This window comes from Anastrepha ludens, chromosome 2 (assembly GCF_028408465.1).
Source record: "Anastrepha ludens isolate Willacy chromosome 2, idAnaLude1.1, whole genome shotgun sequence".
In the NCBI taxonomy this organism is placed as follows: Eukaryota; Metazoa; Arthropoda; class Insecta; order Diptera; family Tephritidae; genus Anastrepha; species Anastrepha ludens.
Window position 1 is genome coordinate 109,931,623 of NC_071498.1, and position 17,186 is coordinate 109,948,808.

The 17,186-nt window shown below is 38.4% G+C and overlaps 1 protein-coding gene across 1 annotated transcript in view; it reads left to right on the plus strand.

Annotated features, from left to right (window-relative positions):
- The window catches only part of LOC128855076 (baculoviral IAP repeat-containing protein 6), a 28,140-nt gene that overhangs the window by 2,463 nt on the left and 8,491 nt on the right, over positions 1-17,186 (plus strand). The window contains exons 4-32 of the mRNA XM_054089679.1: positions 50-844; positions 909-1,914; positions 2,039-2,271; positions 2,339-2,560; positions 2,830-2,994; positions 3,349-3,763; positions 3,973-4,233; positions 4,317-4,483; positions 4,566-4,798; positions 4,863-4,971; positions 5,892-7,057; positions 7,125-7,340; positions 8,591-8,802; positions 8,864-9,147; positions 9,212-9,390; positions 9,467-9,700; positions 9,783-9,932; positions 10,520-10,634; positions 10,693-10,761; positions 10,826-11,256; positions 11,328-11,687; positions 11,748-12,015; positions 13,172-13,392; positions 13,455-13,572; positions 13,637-13,849; positions 13,915-14,096; positions 14,173-14,687; positions 14,776-15,260; positions 15,329-16,822. Of these exons, the coding sequence (XP_053945654.1) occupies positions 50-844; positions 909-1,914; positions 2,039-2,271; positions 2,339-2,560; positions 2,830-2,994; positions 3,349-3,763; positions 3,973-4,233; positions 4,317-4,483; positions 4,566-4,798; positions 4,863-4,971; positions 5,892-7,057; positions 7,125-7,340; positions 8,591-8,802; positions 8,864-9,147; positions 9,212-9,390; positions 9,467-9,700; positions 9,783-9,932; positions 10,520-10,634; positions 10,693-10,761; positions 10,826-11,256; positions 11,328-11,687; positions 11,748-12,015; positions 13,172-13,392; positions 13,455-13,572; positions 13,637-13,849; positions 13,915-14,096; positions 14,173-14,687; positions 14,776-15,260; positions 15,329-16,822 (10,518 nt within the window). The remainder of the gene's footprint in view (positions 1-49; positions 845-908; positions 1,915-2,038; positions 2,272-2,338; positions 2,561-2,829; positions 2,995-3,348; positions 3,764-3,972; positions 4,234-4,316; positions 4,484-4,565; positions 4,799-4,862; positions 4,972-5,891; positions 7,058-7,124; positions 7,341-8,590; positions 8,803-8,863; positions 9,148-9,211; positions 9,391-9,466; positions 9,701-9,782; positions 9,933-10,519; positions 10,635-10,692; positions 10,762-10,825; positions 11,257-11,327; positions 11,688-11,747; positions 12,016-13,171; positions 13,393-13,454; positions 13,573-13,636; positions 13,850-13,914; positions 14,097-14,172; positions 14,688-14,775; positions 15,261-15,328; positions 16,823-17,186) is intronic.

Consider the following 17,186-nt stretch of genomic DNA (forward strand, 5'->3'; position numbering starts at 1 on the left):
AGAGAAGTCTTATTTCAATCCACAAAATTTTCTTTTTTTCTTTTATTAGCCGGTAATGGCGATAATGGTGGAGGGGGTGGCGACAGCAATAACAGCGAGAAACTGTGTGACAAATATGATCAGCGAGACGATGACAACAAATCATTATCTTCGGTTTTCGAAAAATATGCCGATGGCTTCGACAGTAATGGATTCGTATCGGAATTGATTGCTCTGAAAAAGAGTGACTGCGTTTTAGGAGATAAATCCGACACGTCAGCTTTAAACGATTTACTGGAAAATGAGCTTACTAAAATGGACCAACTCTGCGATTTAAGTGATATTTCACAGTTATTGGAAAAAACCAACGACGGTGGGAGTGGCACTGGAATTGGCGTCGGTGTAGGCGTTGATAGCGATGTTTCGATTAATGTCAATGACATAGAAATGGACGCCAACTATTTTAAAGAAAAGTTGCTTGCTGCTGCCCAAGCAGCACAAGCAGCACAACTAAATAACATAAATAACAATGATAATATCAATAACAATAGCAACGGCAATGAAAATGATGGAACAAGTCTTCAAAAGCTAGCCGTTAACGAAGATATTGACTGTGTAGTTGAAAGTTGTACGATTGTGCGGCGAATGAATGCGCTAATGTCAAATAGTGAAGACAACACTAGCGCTGAAGGGAGCGTTTCCAGCGGTCGGCGAGAAGTTATTGAGATTGACGAGATTTTGCCGACAAACGGAAAATGCAATCAACTACTGGTGAAATTAGTAAAGACTAAGGCGCCGAATGAAGCGCCTTGTAAGATAATAATGGCAACTGTGGACATGGACTTGGAAGATGAACGTATGGAGGGTATGTAATAAGTACTTTATTTTCATAAAAATTTATAAAAAGGAATGTATAACAATTTATTCAGATAATGCAGATTTTAATTCAGAAACTGTAGCTGCTCAGCTTTTACTTTTTGACTACGTCGATTCGGCAATTTCCAACGAATACAATTTGGCAGTTACTTTCAGTCAAGCAAAGTGCCCTCAACAACTGTGTATTTTACCGAGTTTTCAAGTATCCGACTATGACCAAAATAGTTTAAATACAGATTTCGGAGCCCTCTGTGTCGTATGTGCTGACGGAAGCATGGAAATTTATTCTCTAGCAGACTTTCAGCCCATTACGGTTATTGAAGAGGAAGGCGAACACTTCGTTTCAGTTGCTTACTGCCGAAGTTTGGATCGGTTGTGTGGTTGCACACGTAGTGGATCTCTAATATTTTATTCTTTGAATGATGCAGAAAATGAATCTGGGGATGAAATGCTGGAAATGGAAGAAGATTGTAATGCAGCATTGGCCACGACATCGGCCACGATTCCAGGTGGGAGCATTTTCCCAAATATTAGTGATTGCAGTAGCAACGCCACATGGACCAATACGTCTGTCACCGTGCCAGATGGCTTGAGCAAAATTGTTGCTGGATCTGTTATATCCACAACAACTGATTCAACTACAAATGTAACTGAACCATTGACGAGTGAAGGCGAATCAATTGGCAACGCCCCTTTATTGGCCGTACCTAATATTAAAGTCGATTGCAGTGGTCAAGGTTCCAGCAATAGTCCCGGTGGCAATGGTATCATAAACACTAATAATTTGTCGCAATCCTCACCATCGCCGTCATCGTCTTCAATCAATGCCCCTTTGACTTCGAATTTATTGGCATACAAAACAAGTGCACTTTCATTGGATGATTTGCGCACGCTTTACGAACTCACACAATTTGACGATGTTCTGGCCTTGTATACTGCTGAAGTGCCGAGCTGCTGGAATGATTTAGTGCAGGCACAAAAACAGCGGAAGCAACCGCAGCACTTACGCCATGGTGATGATACCCAATTCACAAAAACATGGCGCCTGCATAACGATGCGTGAGTCGATTTCGTTTTCATACTAATTAGTTTCATTACATTAGTTAACCCATTTGTTTATGGTTCCTACGATGACTATTCTACCAACAATATATTGATTTCACAATTTTTGTTTTATTCACAGCACCACTTGGGATGAGCACATTATTGAACTGAACCTCGTGCAACCAGTAAGCTTAGGACATATTGATTTAAAGTTCTTACTATATCAGCAGTGTCATAATCCTGCTGCGATTCAAGTAACACTTTTGAAGCAGAATACCAGTGGATTCGGGTATCGTATGAAAGGTCCACATCTCAATTATAAGCAAGCAACAATGGACGAGAACATAGATTTGACATTTAATAATTACGATGGTAATAACACGGCATGGGTAATAAGTAATGCTCTTTCATTCCTTATTAATTTTGTCTACTTGATCAGGTACCAATGAGAATCCCGTGTTGAGCGAAGAATATTTACAAACTCATAATGCTGAAATTCTCGCTGGTCCTATTGAGCTGTCGTCTTGTATCGATCTTTGCGACCAGGGTGGTACGGTGACATTGACCTCGCCGAAACTATTTAAAACGCGTACACGAAATTTTCTGCTACACATTAAAACCATGTCAGATCCTGCTAAGGAGGGTCAAAGTAAGACACGTGGTAAGTTCATTAAGCAACTTTCTGACTAGCTAGTTTCTAGCTTCGGTTATTAATCTGTTTAAAAACTCGCTACTTCGTATTGATGCCTCTAACAATTTAAAAACATTTCTAATTTATCTATACTAATTCTTGCTTTCGTCATACATTTAATCATCCATCCATTCAACCAACAATGCCATCCTATCACTATTGTCTGCTGTCATCATACACTGATTTACCCGCCCATCTTCCTGTATCATGATCATCACTGAAAAATATACAAATAACAGTGCCTGTGCGAAAGGGTGGAATAATGCGTTTACCGTTATCATCATCATTTGCCGGCAGTGCAACACATAATTTTATGACAAATAATACTTCAAGTTCCAATTCATCCGCCTCCACCAGTTCGCTTCCGCCAAGCTCATCAAAATCACGTTTTGATTTCTATATCGGTATGCCATTATTTGTTTTGAAATCAGCAATTTGCCGATATTCACATAGCTTTCAAATATAAAAAATTGCTTTTTACTGGAGCAAATGGTTTTACGTGAAATCATCATAAACTTGCAAATGTTCCAGAATTATTCAAAAAGTTTTTTAATACGTATGTGTCTGGTCCATCAAATATATTAGTTTGCATTTAAGGATATGATTTTGTGCTGTATGTGAATTTTTATAAATTTATATTGTTTTCTTTTTGTATTTATTTATTTCGATTGTATATGCATATATTTTTAATTTGTAAAAATTAATGTTTCTAATGTATAATTACTATTTTTACAATGCAATACAATTTTTATTAACAGGTTGCGATTGGTTACATGAGATTTCCATCAATGTGCGTGGCTTGAAATCCCAAAATCGCATTCCCAACGAACGGCTGCAACGCATAGCAATGCTCGATAGTAATATTTTACTTGATAACCTCTTTAAGATCGTGAGTAGCGCAGATTCAACAGCCCTAGAAAAAAATCTTGCCTTGGACATCCTTACGTGGATTTGTTTCATACGACTGAATCGTTATCGTTCGCCAAAGTCCGAGCGTATTAAAGCACAAATAAACAAAAACACAGCTTCCACAAACACAGATTTGATGGCCCAACAATTTGAATGTATTTGTCTGTCGGAGAAGTATCTGGAAAACATGTTGAGAAACTGCATCATACACAGTAATCGGTCAATGGCGCATAAATGTGTGAAACTGATACTGATACTAACTGAGTAAGTTTGCGTTGTTTTTAAAATAGTGTTGCAGTGCAATCTGGACTATCTTGTAGAATAAAATTCGGAAACTAATTTTATTAAGTTTCTGCGAACTCCTGAACGTATTAACGCAAGCAGTAGTAATATATATTTTAATTTAGTTAAATTATACCAAAGTTTGGATATTGAAAGTGTGTGTTATTTGTGTATCTATTTATAAATTTCAGTGGCATTTGTAGTCTGCCTGTTGAGGTGCAGTCACATTCCACACTTGACGTTGCCATCAAGGACGCTGTAGCGAATACTTTTAACGAGTTACCACGTGCCAAATTCGCCAGCGTTGTGCGTTGGTATGCGATGTTGGCTTGTGCAACATCGACTTTGGAGTCACATAACGGTATATCTGAGTTGTGCGTAAAATTGCTGACTGAAATCACACAAGAAATCGATGGGCGCTGGGATCCTTACTGTTCTTTGCTGAGTACAAGGTATTGGAACATTTAAATCGTTTGATTTATTAGATGTGATTATCTTTTTCCTTTACTTAAAAAAAAAAATAAAAAAATAAAAGATTTGGACTCTATGGCTTTCCGTTCGAACCAGAAATATTCGATTACGATTTGCCAAATGTAAATAAAAGCAACGTAGCACTGCCATCATCGCTAATGAATATGATTCGTTCGAATGCCGGTCTAATGCAAGCAGCCGGTTTGGATATCAAGAAACTCTGTTCCATTGGTAAGTGTTAAAATGAACGAATACAAATTGTATGAAGAAATCTTAGAAAAAATATTATATTATATTTACATTTTTTTCTTAGATGGTGTAGATTTTCGCACATTTCCTCATTTGATCAAATGCAAGAGTGTAAGTAACCAACTGCGTGGCTTATTGGAGGTAGAACAATTGCACTATACATGCGCATCAACGTCGGAAGCAACACGGATCGACAACATGGACACGGTTTCGGCAAGCAGTGCTTCAAATATCAATATGGAAGAACTGATAGTCGCACCGATGGTTGACATGCCAAAAGAGCAAGAAGGTTATAACGTAAGCGCAACTTTGGGCAAAGCATCAAATACATCAAAATTAAATATATTTTTTTCTCATTTAGGCCAATGACATTGTTTACAATGTGGATACACAAATTAAGATAATTAATCATAAGAAATCGGATAATGAAGCAGTGGTAGCTGAAGTACTGAAGCCAAATGGAATATGTAGTAAGTAAATTTCAGCGAAAGCGCTCATCACTGTTAGTGACCAAAGGATTAAAAAAATGATCGCATACTTAAATTTAGCAGATTCTATATATATATTATATATATATAATTGGCGCGTACGCCCTCCTCCTATTTGTGGTGTGCGTCTTGATGTTCTTCCACAAATGGAGGGACCTACAGTTTCAAGCGGACTGCGAACGGCAGATATTTTTATGAGGAGCTTTTTCATGGCAAAAATACACTCGGAGGTTTGCCATTGCTTGCCGAGGGGCGACCACTATTAGAAAAATGTTTTACTTAATTTTTAATGAAGCTGCCGTAATAACGGAAGAACAACTAGTACAGGTTGTTAAAAAAAAAAATAAATAAATAAAAGCGGAATTCTCTGGCATTTTGTTGAATTCCATTCCGCCATTTAAATAATAGTGCAAACAAAAATTTTTTTACATTGAAAATTCAGATAGATGCTGGATATACATACTATATCATTGGCGTCTACACCCGTTTTTGCTGTTTGGCCGAACTCTTCCTCCTATTTGTTGTGTGCGTCTTGATGCCCTCTTTCAAGGCAGATGCATTTTTATGTGGAGCTTTTCATGGCAGAAATACCCCCGGAGGATTGCCATAACCTGCCGAGGAGTGACCGCTATTAGAAAAAACTTTGTTTATCAATCGATGTCGAATCTATGCACTTCGGAATGGTAGTCATGCACCAACCTATTCCGCAATGGCGGCCGAAACTACCTAAAGTCGTTATTGAGAAAATTTTCGAAATTTTTTAATTAGATTGTTTTTAGTTTGATAAAAAGTTGTTATCAAATCTAAAATATCTCCAAGTAGGCAGGCTGAGTAGACTCTAATTTTTAGTACACATTTTTCGTTGTTATAATTATTTAACTTTTTTCTCTCCGCATATGTAGAATCTTTAGAATTCAATCCAACAAACGTCACAATGATTGATGACAAAATAAAGTTCAAGTGTATGCCGTTTTTGCCGAAATTTAAAGCCATTTGTCAGTATATCGAGTATTGTGACGAGAGTTTGCAAACGTCGTCTGCCAACAACAATAGCAGTAATACAAATAACGGTACTGCGCACTCAAATCTTCAAGCGAATTCTGATTCAAAAATTAACGAAGCCAGTACAAAAGCTATAACTATGGCAAAACAAATTATTTACGAAGCTGCACAGCAAGAAGAAAAATTTCAACTGGAACAACAACAAAAACAACAAGAACAACTAAATCATCAGGAACAAGATCAACTCAACACACAACCATCGCAGTCGCAGTCGCAGTCACAGTCACAGTCACAGTCACAGTCATCGTCTGTTGCTCAACAACAGCTACCTCAAAAGCAACCACAGGCGCAGCAAAACGACAAATCTGAAACCACAACTGCTGCTGCGGCTCCTGTCACTGGCAGCGACAATTCTAATGCTAGCACACCAAATTTATTTGCTTGGCATAAATTGTTAGCACCTCCTCCAAAACAAATGGTGGTGATTGATCGTATGCATTCAGGTGCTCGTCGTTTTGTGGTTTTGGACTTTGCTTCTCCCATTTTGCTCACCGATTTGGTTATACCTGCGTGCGATGAGCTGGCTTCGCTTCATATAGACATTTGGTGTTTTGATGAGGAAGCCGATAGTGTACGCCTAGTAGTTGCATCTGATATCAGCACAAAAACTTTAGTCTTGAGCGATCTCCAACCACCACCAATTTGTCGCTATATGAAAATTACCATAATAGGACGCATCGGCATGTCAGCTACGAAATGTAAAATTCCAATTGGTTCTTTTTATGGTCACGCTGTGGCGTTGGAGCACGACGCTTACGGCGATTCATTGCTACGTTTCATGAAGCAACCACCGCAAAATATACAAACCCAGATTAAGGCGCTCACATCGCTGTATGAGGATGTGCACTGCCGCTACAGCTTAGCCAGTTGCAAGCTAATTGAGTTGCTAACACCAATTCTAAATTGCGAGATGTCAAATGTTGCGCATATGCAGGCGTTTATACACAAACAACGTGAAGAAGAAGCGAATGCGGTGGATAACAGTAAAGTTGTCACTATTTATGAGGTGAGTTTTAAATATTTTACACAATATTTGAGAGCTTCGTTGATATACATTTTCTTATGAATTTAAGGAATGCATTTTATTACAACATCAAATAAATATTATACGTAATGTCATTGGCCGCTTGGAGAATTCACTACAACCAGTACATCACACTCCCGCTAGTTTGTTGGCGAATGCGAGTTTAAAAAATGTGTTGCAGTTGGCGTCACGAGACAAATTGCGAGTCCTGGGCCAAAGCTTAGTGGAGATTTTGTTGCATTTCTCCATAGAATATGGCATAAAGGTAATAAAAATTAATACAAAATTCTTATTTTTACGACTTATTTTGGGAGTATGGAAAAAAGTAGATTTTCTGTGTTTTTTTAATACATATTTGAAGTTGAAGTGGCAGCGGTAGAGCCATTCTTCGAAACCGCCTTTTTTAAATCCGTTTGAAGGGTGAATAGATTTCTTGTGAAGTATAAAATCTGAAACAGTTAGAATATGTTTAATCTATGTAATATGCCGTTTGGTAAGTACAGGATGTCCGGTGACTGAATTAGATTTTAAATTTGAAGTTTCTACTTAACCGCTGTGTGTAAGAGCGATGTTATGTATTGGTTTTTCTCTTTTGAATACATATTTGTAGAGATTGCACACTTTTGACCAATTGGCAAGATTTGTGACCAAAAAATATAGTAAATTTTGTAGTAAATTGTTAATAATAACGAAGAGTTAACATAATAAAACGGCTTTTCAAGCGAAGTGTAGGTTAGCTTAGGTATATCTGGCTGATCTGAACAGATCTCACATAGACCACAAAGGGCCGTCCGTAAAGTTTTGCGTGCACTCATGAGCAGCTCCGTGACGCAGATGCGAAATTTAGAATATTTTCTCCATTATAGTACTAAGTGGCGCAAAATTAATCATTCAATTTTTTATTTGACTAACTTTTACTAAATAAGAAAGAATTGTTTTGAGTTAGGGAAATCTTTATTTTGATCTTTATGCGCTCCATTGTATATGTATGTATTATATGTTTGTATACTGCAACTGTCTAGTTCACAAGTGCCGAATAAGTTTGACGTACGACACCATTTGCAAAAATTATAAATCTTTCGATGATTAATTTTGTGCCACCTTCTTACAAACTGAGTATTGTTTTTAACCCTAGAAGCTCAATCATATGTGTCTATAAATCCCACTCTTGTAAAAATGAAGTGTAATAATCAAACCACTTTATTTTAATGTTCTATTTTCGGATATATACTACTTAGTTGTTTTTTATTAATTATTTGAACTATGTATACTACTGCTTCGGTTCGGTAGGCTGCGGCGATTCGATCGTGCGTGCAAATTGGATAGCGCATTTTCTTCGGAGTATTTGCCAAAACGACGTAGATCGGGCTTCCTGTCTAAATAAAGAAAACATAATAATATTTTCAAAATTCTAGCGTGGTGCTGCCTGTTAAACCTATTAAAGTTTAATTACCTATTAAATTGTTTTTATTTTGACATATATTTAAAAATTGTATGTATTTTGTCTATTTGAAGAACATTTTACCTGTTCATCAGCTGTTTACAATGGATGTGGCGAATATGCTCTTTAATTCATTGGTGGTTTACGGTGATGCCCATATCCAATTAGCGACTTGCTCGTTGTTGGTGCGCATGTGCTGCTTCCAAAGTTGGTGGGGTGATTTCTTAGCGGACATCTTCTGCAATTTGTTTTCATCACAGAACAGCAAAATATTTCCACAAGATCGGTAATAGCGCGATTGTACTATGAAATTTATTTTTTTAACATTTTTATTTCCTTGTTTACAGCATTTTCTTCTTACTCACTTATTTGGGTAGACGTAGTATTGCAATGGGGACTTGTCGTTCAATTGTTATTGATGCAGTATTGAAAACTTTAGCCAAACTATTGGCGCCAATTTCACCTCGCTATCAGGAAAGTCAGATGGCGGCATCGCAAATGGATGACTCTGATGGCAGTGGAGGTGCCGGTTCTGGTGGTTTATGGTCTAAATCAGATCTGCAGCTAATAACTTGGCTGTTGCTATTTTTATCAGTGTGCTTGGATGACAGCAATGACCGTAAAGATAAGTGTAAGTATCGATTATTTCCGCGCTCTAATAAACATTTTGTTCTATAATGGTATTTTGGTCTTAGCTTCGAGCCGCTGGGATTTCATGAGCTGTGAAACTGATTTTACCAAAACGCGCACACAAACAACAAATACATCGGGCAAACAGCTGCGTTGCTTCAAGAAACGCATAGTACAGCAAAACAAATATAGTGTTCAGCCTTATACAGATTGGGGCAAAAAGATCTTTATGATTCAAAATGAGGTGCAGTTTATTTTATTGAACACTTTTTTAGTCAACAAAAAATATGTTAAATCCCGTTTTGTCTAACACATTACAGCATCCAGGTATTTTCATGGAAATGACAGGCAAACCGAAACCTAGTAAAACCAGCAAGACGAATATAACACCAAAAGCAACCAAAGAAAGCAATCAAGAACCTGAAAACAACTTCGACAAAGGCCTAAAGACAATACGTCTAAATAACATATTGATTGTAATTCGTGGGCTAATCGCATTATTATTGGAAATGGATTTTACATGCAACATGGATCAATTCCTCCTAACATGTAAGGTACGTACGCAGCAGTGCCATCAAAACCGTACACTACGTGCTATACACGTCGATTAATAAATTTCCTGCCTTGCTCTTATAGGTCATAGCGCGTCTGGTGTCTGCATGTCGGCCTGCCGTTCAACTATCGAAAATAATTACAACAGTGCAGTTGGAGCAACTTATTCGTCTAGCTGTGTGGAATGACCAACAGCAGCCTTGGGCCGTGCATGCGATTACCTGTTTACTACAGGTAAAATAAAATAATTTGTAAATTTATTTGTCGTGTCAATCACTCCCTTTTTTTAATTTCGAAACACGCGTGACAGCTATTAGAAAACACTTTTTCTATCAATTGGTGTTTCAGGCACGGAGATTCAAATCCGAACGGTACTCATGCACCAACGCATTCGGCTACGGCGGCCGCCTTGTATTAGATATTTTTATTTATGCCGAGAGTACGAATCAAATTCACAAGTACCGTACAATATGTGAACAAACAGGCTGCTACAAATGCCAAATACATATAGAAAACTAATTAAATTTTTAAAGTCTTTTGCCAATAATAAGCGACTTATCTATTAATCCGCCATACTAAATCGTTAATAATATTTTGTTGTTATTGTAGCATCAAAAAACATTTCCAATTTTCGATGGCTGCTGCGGAAATGGCAGTCCTTGTCCGAATACAAATTCCGTTCCGTATACTTTGAATATAGGCAAAGGAAAAAGGCAAATAGACTGCCAAATAAATTAACTAATTTTAAATTCATTATTATTTAATTTAATTTAATATTTAATTAATAATTTAATTATTAATTTTGTTCTTTTTTGCTATAGGACCTACTTGATGCCGATAAACACTTCAAAGATAATGACACTGTGCCGGTTAATACGGAAGGTGTACGACCCATGGAGGGTATACAAGAGACAAAGGCTTTATTTTCGGATTATTGTAAGCTTTTTGATTTCAAATACTACTGTTTTTAATATGTATTATACAACATTTTCAGCACATTATATGTCACAGGCCATGACTTCACAGCTACAATCAGCTGGCACCGACATAATATATGCTGATGGTATGTATTTGACTCGATATAGTATTCATAATATGTGAAGTTTTAATCTAAATTTATTGACTAGGTACGAAATATTCGTATCTGCCTTCTTTAATTGAATGCGAGGACACCGAATTCGATGATATATTAAACGACATTGATATTATCGAACGTTCAAAGACGGTGACCAAGAAGGATAGCAACGCCATTAATAAGAACACATTCAACTATTTTTGTAAATCAATATCTAGTGCAATGGATGCACGGCTGGACATTGGTCTTGATATTAATGTGGAAATTCAGCTACGTCGATTGACGATGGTTTCATCTTTGGATATGTACGCATCGCTTCCACAGATATTAGCGAATGAATTTATTACCACCCCACCAGAAGCGACAGTTTGGCCTGAATACATTACCGATATTTGGTCAAGTCCGGAGTATAATTGTGGACAAAATACATATAAAATGTTTAAAAATGTCTTTGATTGTATTTTCGCGCACTTACACTTACAGGTGAGTAGTTGAACTACAAAATGTTTGAATTTGTGAGAATTTAATATACATTTAATCAAATATTTGTGTAGGATACTTGGGTGCATCTGGAGCAAGTATTACAAATGTGGTTGACTTTGAATGGTGAATTGTCCGATAAGCCTTATAATGCCGGCATTACACAGACCGACATACCAAAGATACCTTTTGGCGCTCATGCCGTGCAAGGTCTTCTACTCGCACTGGCTTGGCACAATGACATTAAGCTTCGCACTTGGTGCCTCGGATTTCAGTGTTTATTTTTAGCGTGCAATTCCCAAGCTCTGGGTGATGATGATACCGATTCGACACGTATTAATGAGGTGATCGTTAACGATGAGAATTTTGAGAAAATGCTTCTTCGTTTCTTTTCTGGTTATGGCATGAGTTCTTCGATTATTACGAATCGATGTGTAAGCTTACACCCATATCTGTCTCACTTATATTGAAATTAATTGGTTTATACTTTACAGGCTGGCCCAACAATTTGCAAACATTTACACGAATTGCTGATGTGGTTGCATAAAAAGAGCGAAAGCAATAGTCCGGCGGTGGCTTCAAATAGACGAAAATTAAAAGACACTTTATTGCATGTAATATTGCAGTTGGTGCAGCCAGGAGGTGCAATTGCCAATCAGCAAGGGCCAATCGATGCTCAAAGTCAATTGGTGCGGGATCTACTCTTAATGCCTACTGAAAAGCCAGATTTAAATGTGGCGCTGAATATAATAGAAAGTGTTTGTAAGTTTTGACGGTTTTTCGTCTTTAAATCTGGCGTATATTTTTGGATATAGAGATAGATATTGGCATATACAGATATGTCTAAAATGTCTGTCTGACCATCCATGACCGCTACGGGCAACACTCATAGAATACGTTCATCTGAGTTGGGCTCCTGCAGAGCAGCCAATTGCTTTGTGAAAGTACCATACAGGAAACTAGTGACCTTTCTCCTAAAACTTAATACAAAGGATCTGAATCACAAGGCAAAACGCCTGTAGTCAGCATATGGCAACCATGGAAATCATTGACGACCCGATATGAATGACCCGTGAGAATGAGGACACTGCAGAGCATTTTCTCTGTAGCTGGCCGGCGTTTTCTACAATCAGACTTAGGCAATTGGAATGCTATTTTCTGAGTATGGGTAAAGTTTATACTGTTGTTGTTGTTGTTGTTGTTGTTGTAGCAGCATAAACATTTCCCATACTTACATACGGGGAGTGCTGCTGGGGTCGTTTCGGTAACGTAGAACCGACTGCCGTGGAAACGTAAAGTTTTTACTCCTCCGGACCTCTTAAGATTCATCAATGAATCCGCAAGATTCGCAGACGAGTGACTTCAAACTAAATTTTACAGTTTACCTTCCATACTGTAGCTGTTCTGCCTCTCTATTCCTTCCACTGTAATATATCCGGGTGTAGTACAATGGTCTTCCTGACTGAGTGCTTGGACATGTCTAACCCGCACAAATCTTCAATCTAATATACAACTAATGAGAGAAACTTGCTTAAATTTAGAATAATGTTTACTTAAAAAGGTATTGCGATTCTTTAAAACCTTCAGATAATGTTGAACTCGGCCTTTTTTAACTCTACTTTACAAATTACAATATTAATCGGACAACAACTATGGCCAACATTCTCTGCTACAAATATTTGGATTACCGACGGTACTACAGCTCTTAAAAGAATAGAATTAGGATCAAATTTCCGTAAAAAATAAGAAAAATTTTTTGCAGTTTTAAATGTAGTATTTAATTTTTTTATGTAAGGTTTTACGTGAAATTAAACGCAAGATGGCACCTTTACATAAAAAAATATGCGCCGACTATATGCAATTTTATTTGTCCGAGTATTTTTACTTATTGGCTGATAATTTCATTTTCTAATTGAAGCGTTTTTGGTGTATAATAACATATCTAATGGCGATAAACTACAATGTCAACGTTCATCCGATTCTCATAATGCGAGTACTACCTTTAGCAATCTGTTTGTCAATGTGCTTGGTTTAGAGAATTCGCGGCAGAATACCACAATTTCCGATAATTCTCTGATTATCAGTTTGTTGAAGCTTTCATCAGCATTGGCGGAGACTGAACTGCCACGGCAGCCAAGTGTAAGTTTGTGTAAAAAAAGGGACTGATTTGTAATAATTGATTCAAATGAATTCTTGCTTAGGAGGTGCCTATTCCAGAGGAGGAGGAACTATCCAATGAAAGCCAAACAGATGAAACCAAGGCTGAGCAATTAAATATAGAAGGACATCGTCCGAAGACTCCTTGCATAGCTGATACCGGTACGAATGATTAGAAAACATGCTTTGCTTCGCTGTAATAATTTAAAAATTTTTTGTAATTTAGTATTGCGTCATTTTCCCACAATGAAACGTTTATTGGGCTCACTGTCACATTGCTCGAGTTCGTCTTTCACAGTGATGGCTTCATCCTCGAATTTTTTGCTGGATGAGCCACAAACTACTGCGGATGCCGTTTTCAACTTACTTATTACCCTATACGACAAAGCTTCGAATGCGCGCCTTATTGTTGCACCAATTTGCCAATATTTGGAAGCAAGTAAGTGCATAGCAGCATTGTGCAATCAAAAAGCGGCTATATTTGTGTTTTTATTTATTTCAAAGGCACCATTCAGCGGAATTCGCTGCCCCGTTTGCAGTTATCTGAGCCATTTTTATGGTATATTTCCAAGGTGCTAGAAGTTTCTGTAGCTGTGCAAATTTTCACTCAGATGGGTGGGATAAAAATAATTTGCCAAAATTTGGTGCGATTGAATAAAATTCTTATAAATATGCAACCGGGATTGGTAAGTGCGCTTCGAATATATTATATTTACCATGTAGAAATTCTGAATCATATATTTCTCAATTTTTTTGTTTTAGATTTCGCTAATTATGCAGCACATGACGAAAAATACTAAATTGAAGTTGCATTCACATGCATGTTTAAATGGCAATGGCAAAAAGTCATCTTCGTCGACCAGTTCTGCGCAGGGTCAGCGTCATTTTCAAGATGGCCTCATCAACTTTGCACCATTTTGTACCATATCTGCCGAGCATGATACGGCACATTCAGCCGATATTTTGATTATGAATCCTGTAGCTTCACATAGGCGCCCTCGCACACCTGCTTGGAGTTATATGTTTTATCCAAATGAATCGCACGTCGACTTGACAATTACTCTGCCAACGGCCATACTGTTGAAGGAAGTACAATTGCAACCACATGCCCCTACACTGGCATCGTGTCCTTTTGCTGTTGCTTTGGAGATCTCACGGGATTACGGCTTGGGTCCGATTCCAGTGGGTCCACCGCTGACCACAACGGGCATGACTTGCATACGTCTGAAGCTGGCTAATCCGGAAATAGCCACAAGTGTTGTACTGCGTTTGTATAGGTGCGTTATAGAAAGATTTAATTTCATATTTTAACATTCCAGATTAATTAATGTTCCGATAATAAATAATTGTTCTTTTTTGTTCTAGACCGAAAGATAGCGCCAACATTGGTCTATCACAAATAGCCATATTGGGTAACACAATCTTTGCATTTAATTCAAATTCGTTGGGTAATGGTGCGAGTGGAAGTAGCAGTGCTGGAGTTGGCGCGTATGGTACTGGTGCTAGTGGTCCGTTTAATTCTGCTAGCAGTGGTGCGTTTGGTTCTGAACAAAGCAGTGATGAGGACGACACATTTGCGAAGACAAGTGTTGGTTGGATGCGTATACTAGCACGTTGTTTCAAGGCGCCATCCATTATCTATGATGAAAAATTAGCGGCAGATGTGGTAGGGGCTTCAGCCGCCTACCCAGGTTTTTTGGAAGCCTGTTGCTCCCTAATGAATATTATGCCAATGATACCAAACGCTGCTTTACAAAATCTGCATACTGTTTTACTAAAACTAGGTGCTTACAATCGCAACTTGTGCCTATCCATAATTCGGATTTTGCTCTGGGGCACAACCCCGCAGAGTGAGTATTGGTTTGCTATTTCCATTTTTTGTAAATAAACATAATTTAATTTCATTTTAAATCCCTAGCGTATAAGCTTTCAAATGAAAGTATTTGCAATTTACTTTACGAGTTGGCAACAACCAAGGACGGGTATACGGTGGATAAGATTCAAGTATTGCTTGAGTGGATCGTGAAGTTGCGCCAGAACTTCAGTAATCGCACAGTGCGTTGCAATAATCCACAAAGTGGTTTTGTTAAGTGCGTGGCATCGATTTTGTGGTCGGTGTACACGGAAAATCATGTGTCGAATTTACAAGATCTAATTACCAACGACATTTTTGATGCCTGTATGCACTGGATTGACACGCTGGAAAACGAAGAGCCGCTAAAAGTAGCCTTCGACTCTTTGCTGTGTTCACTGTGTTGTATTAAACCGGAACTCTTCAATCAACTGCTCACTCGAGTCAACGTGAAAGTGCAACAAACCCATGAAATGGGCAGAAGCTCTGCAAGTGTCAATTCTGCAGGAGCGGCGCAAGTGCCTGCAAGTGAAACAGGTATTGGCGGTGGATTAACCGATGATAATAAGGGCCAAAGCGGTAGTGCCTGGTTTGCTAGCGTGGCTGCAGCCAACTTAACGACACTGTTGCAACGACCTGCGTATTTGGCAACATTAGCATTGGCGTGCCAATCACCATCTGCTGTTTATCAACTGGTTGACTCAGGTCTGCCAAAATTATTGGCATATGCTCTGTATGTCTACTGTAGTGCTTTGTTGCCCGAGGTGAAACGTTCCGCCCCACAAGCAACGGCGAGCACCTCTGCAACGGCCACCACAATTCATGCAGTTTCGCCATCGACTTCCGCTTCTGCTTCAGCAGCGGTTGGACAGCACACAACATCAATACAAGTAACGGGCCCATCAAGCGCATGCTTAACCGATGCTGACAAAGCAGAATGTGTTGATGACAATACATTGGCCATGAGTGATGTTATTGTGCCACTACTAAGCTGTGCGCATGTTCCGAAAGTTTTGGATTTCTTTTCGGAATGTTGTGCAGAGGGCCACATGCGGGATTGGTTGGGTACGCAGCAGGGCGCTATCTTTTGGAAACCGTTGCTGGAGTTACTGTGCAATTATCGTCCCATGGAGTATGCTGGTGAGGAACCCATGCAACAAGCGTTCATACGTATGGAACGTTCCACCATAAACTTCTTCACACGCGTTAGTGCTTGCCATCCTAAAAATCAGGACACATTGACCACTTTGCTGATTTCCGTCATTCGACAACCAATACAGGGTCCAATGAATGGCAAGACTACTATCTCTGGTTTTACGAGACAAATCGTTTTACAATTGTTGTTGGAGAATGAACGAATTCTGGTATCGGTACGGAGTAAGCAACCATTGCAAAAACGCGACACCTTGTCAGCTGCGACAGCCAATACTGCTTCGAATAGTAGTGTATCCATGTCATTGGTGAATCATCATCCATCTAAGCGTATTAACGCGCACCATTTCCTCTTTAGCGTGAGTGCGAACACAAAATGTCAAGAGATACTACAGAATTGTGTTACTGGTAAGTGGAAAAATGAATACGACCCATTCATTAATGAACAATCGATAAGGTATTTGTAAGAAATGTGTGGGGTGTAAATATTGACAGAAACACATTTTTATGTGATTACAACAATATATATGTATATGCATATATAGATATATAATTGGCGCGTACACCCTTTTTGGGTGTTTGGCCGAGCTCCTGCTCCTATTTGTGGCGTTCGTCTTGATGTTGCTCCACAAATAGAGGAACCTACAGTTTTAAGCCGACTCCGAACAGCAGATATTTTTTTTATGAGGAGCTTTTTCATGGCAGAAATACACTTGGAGGTTCGCCATTGCCAGCCGAGCAGCAACCGTTATTAGAAAAAACTTTTTCTTTA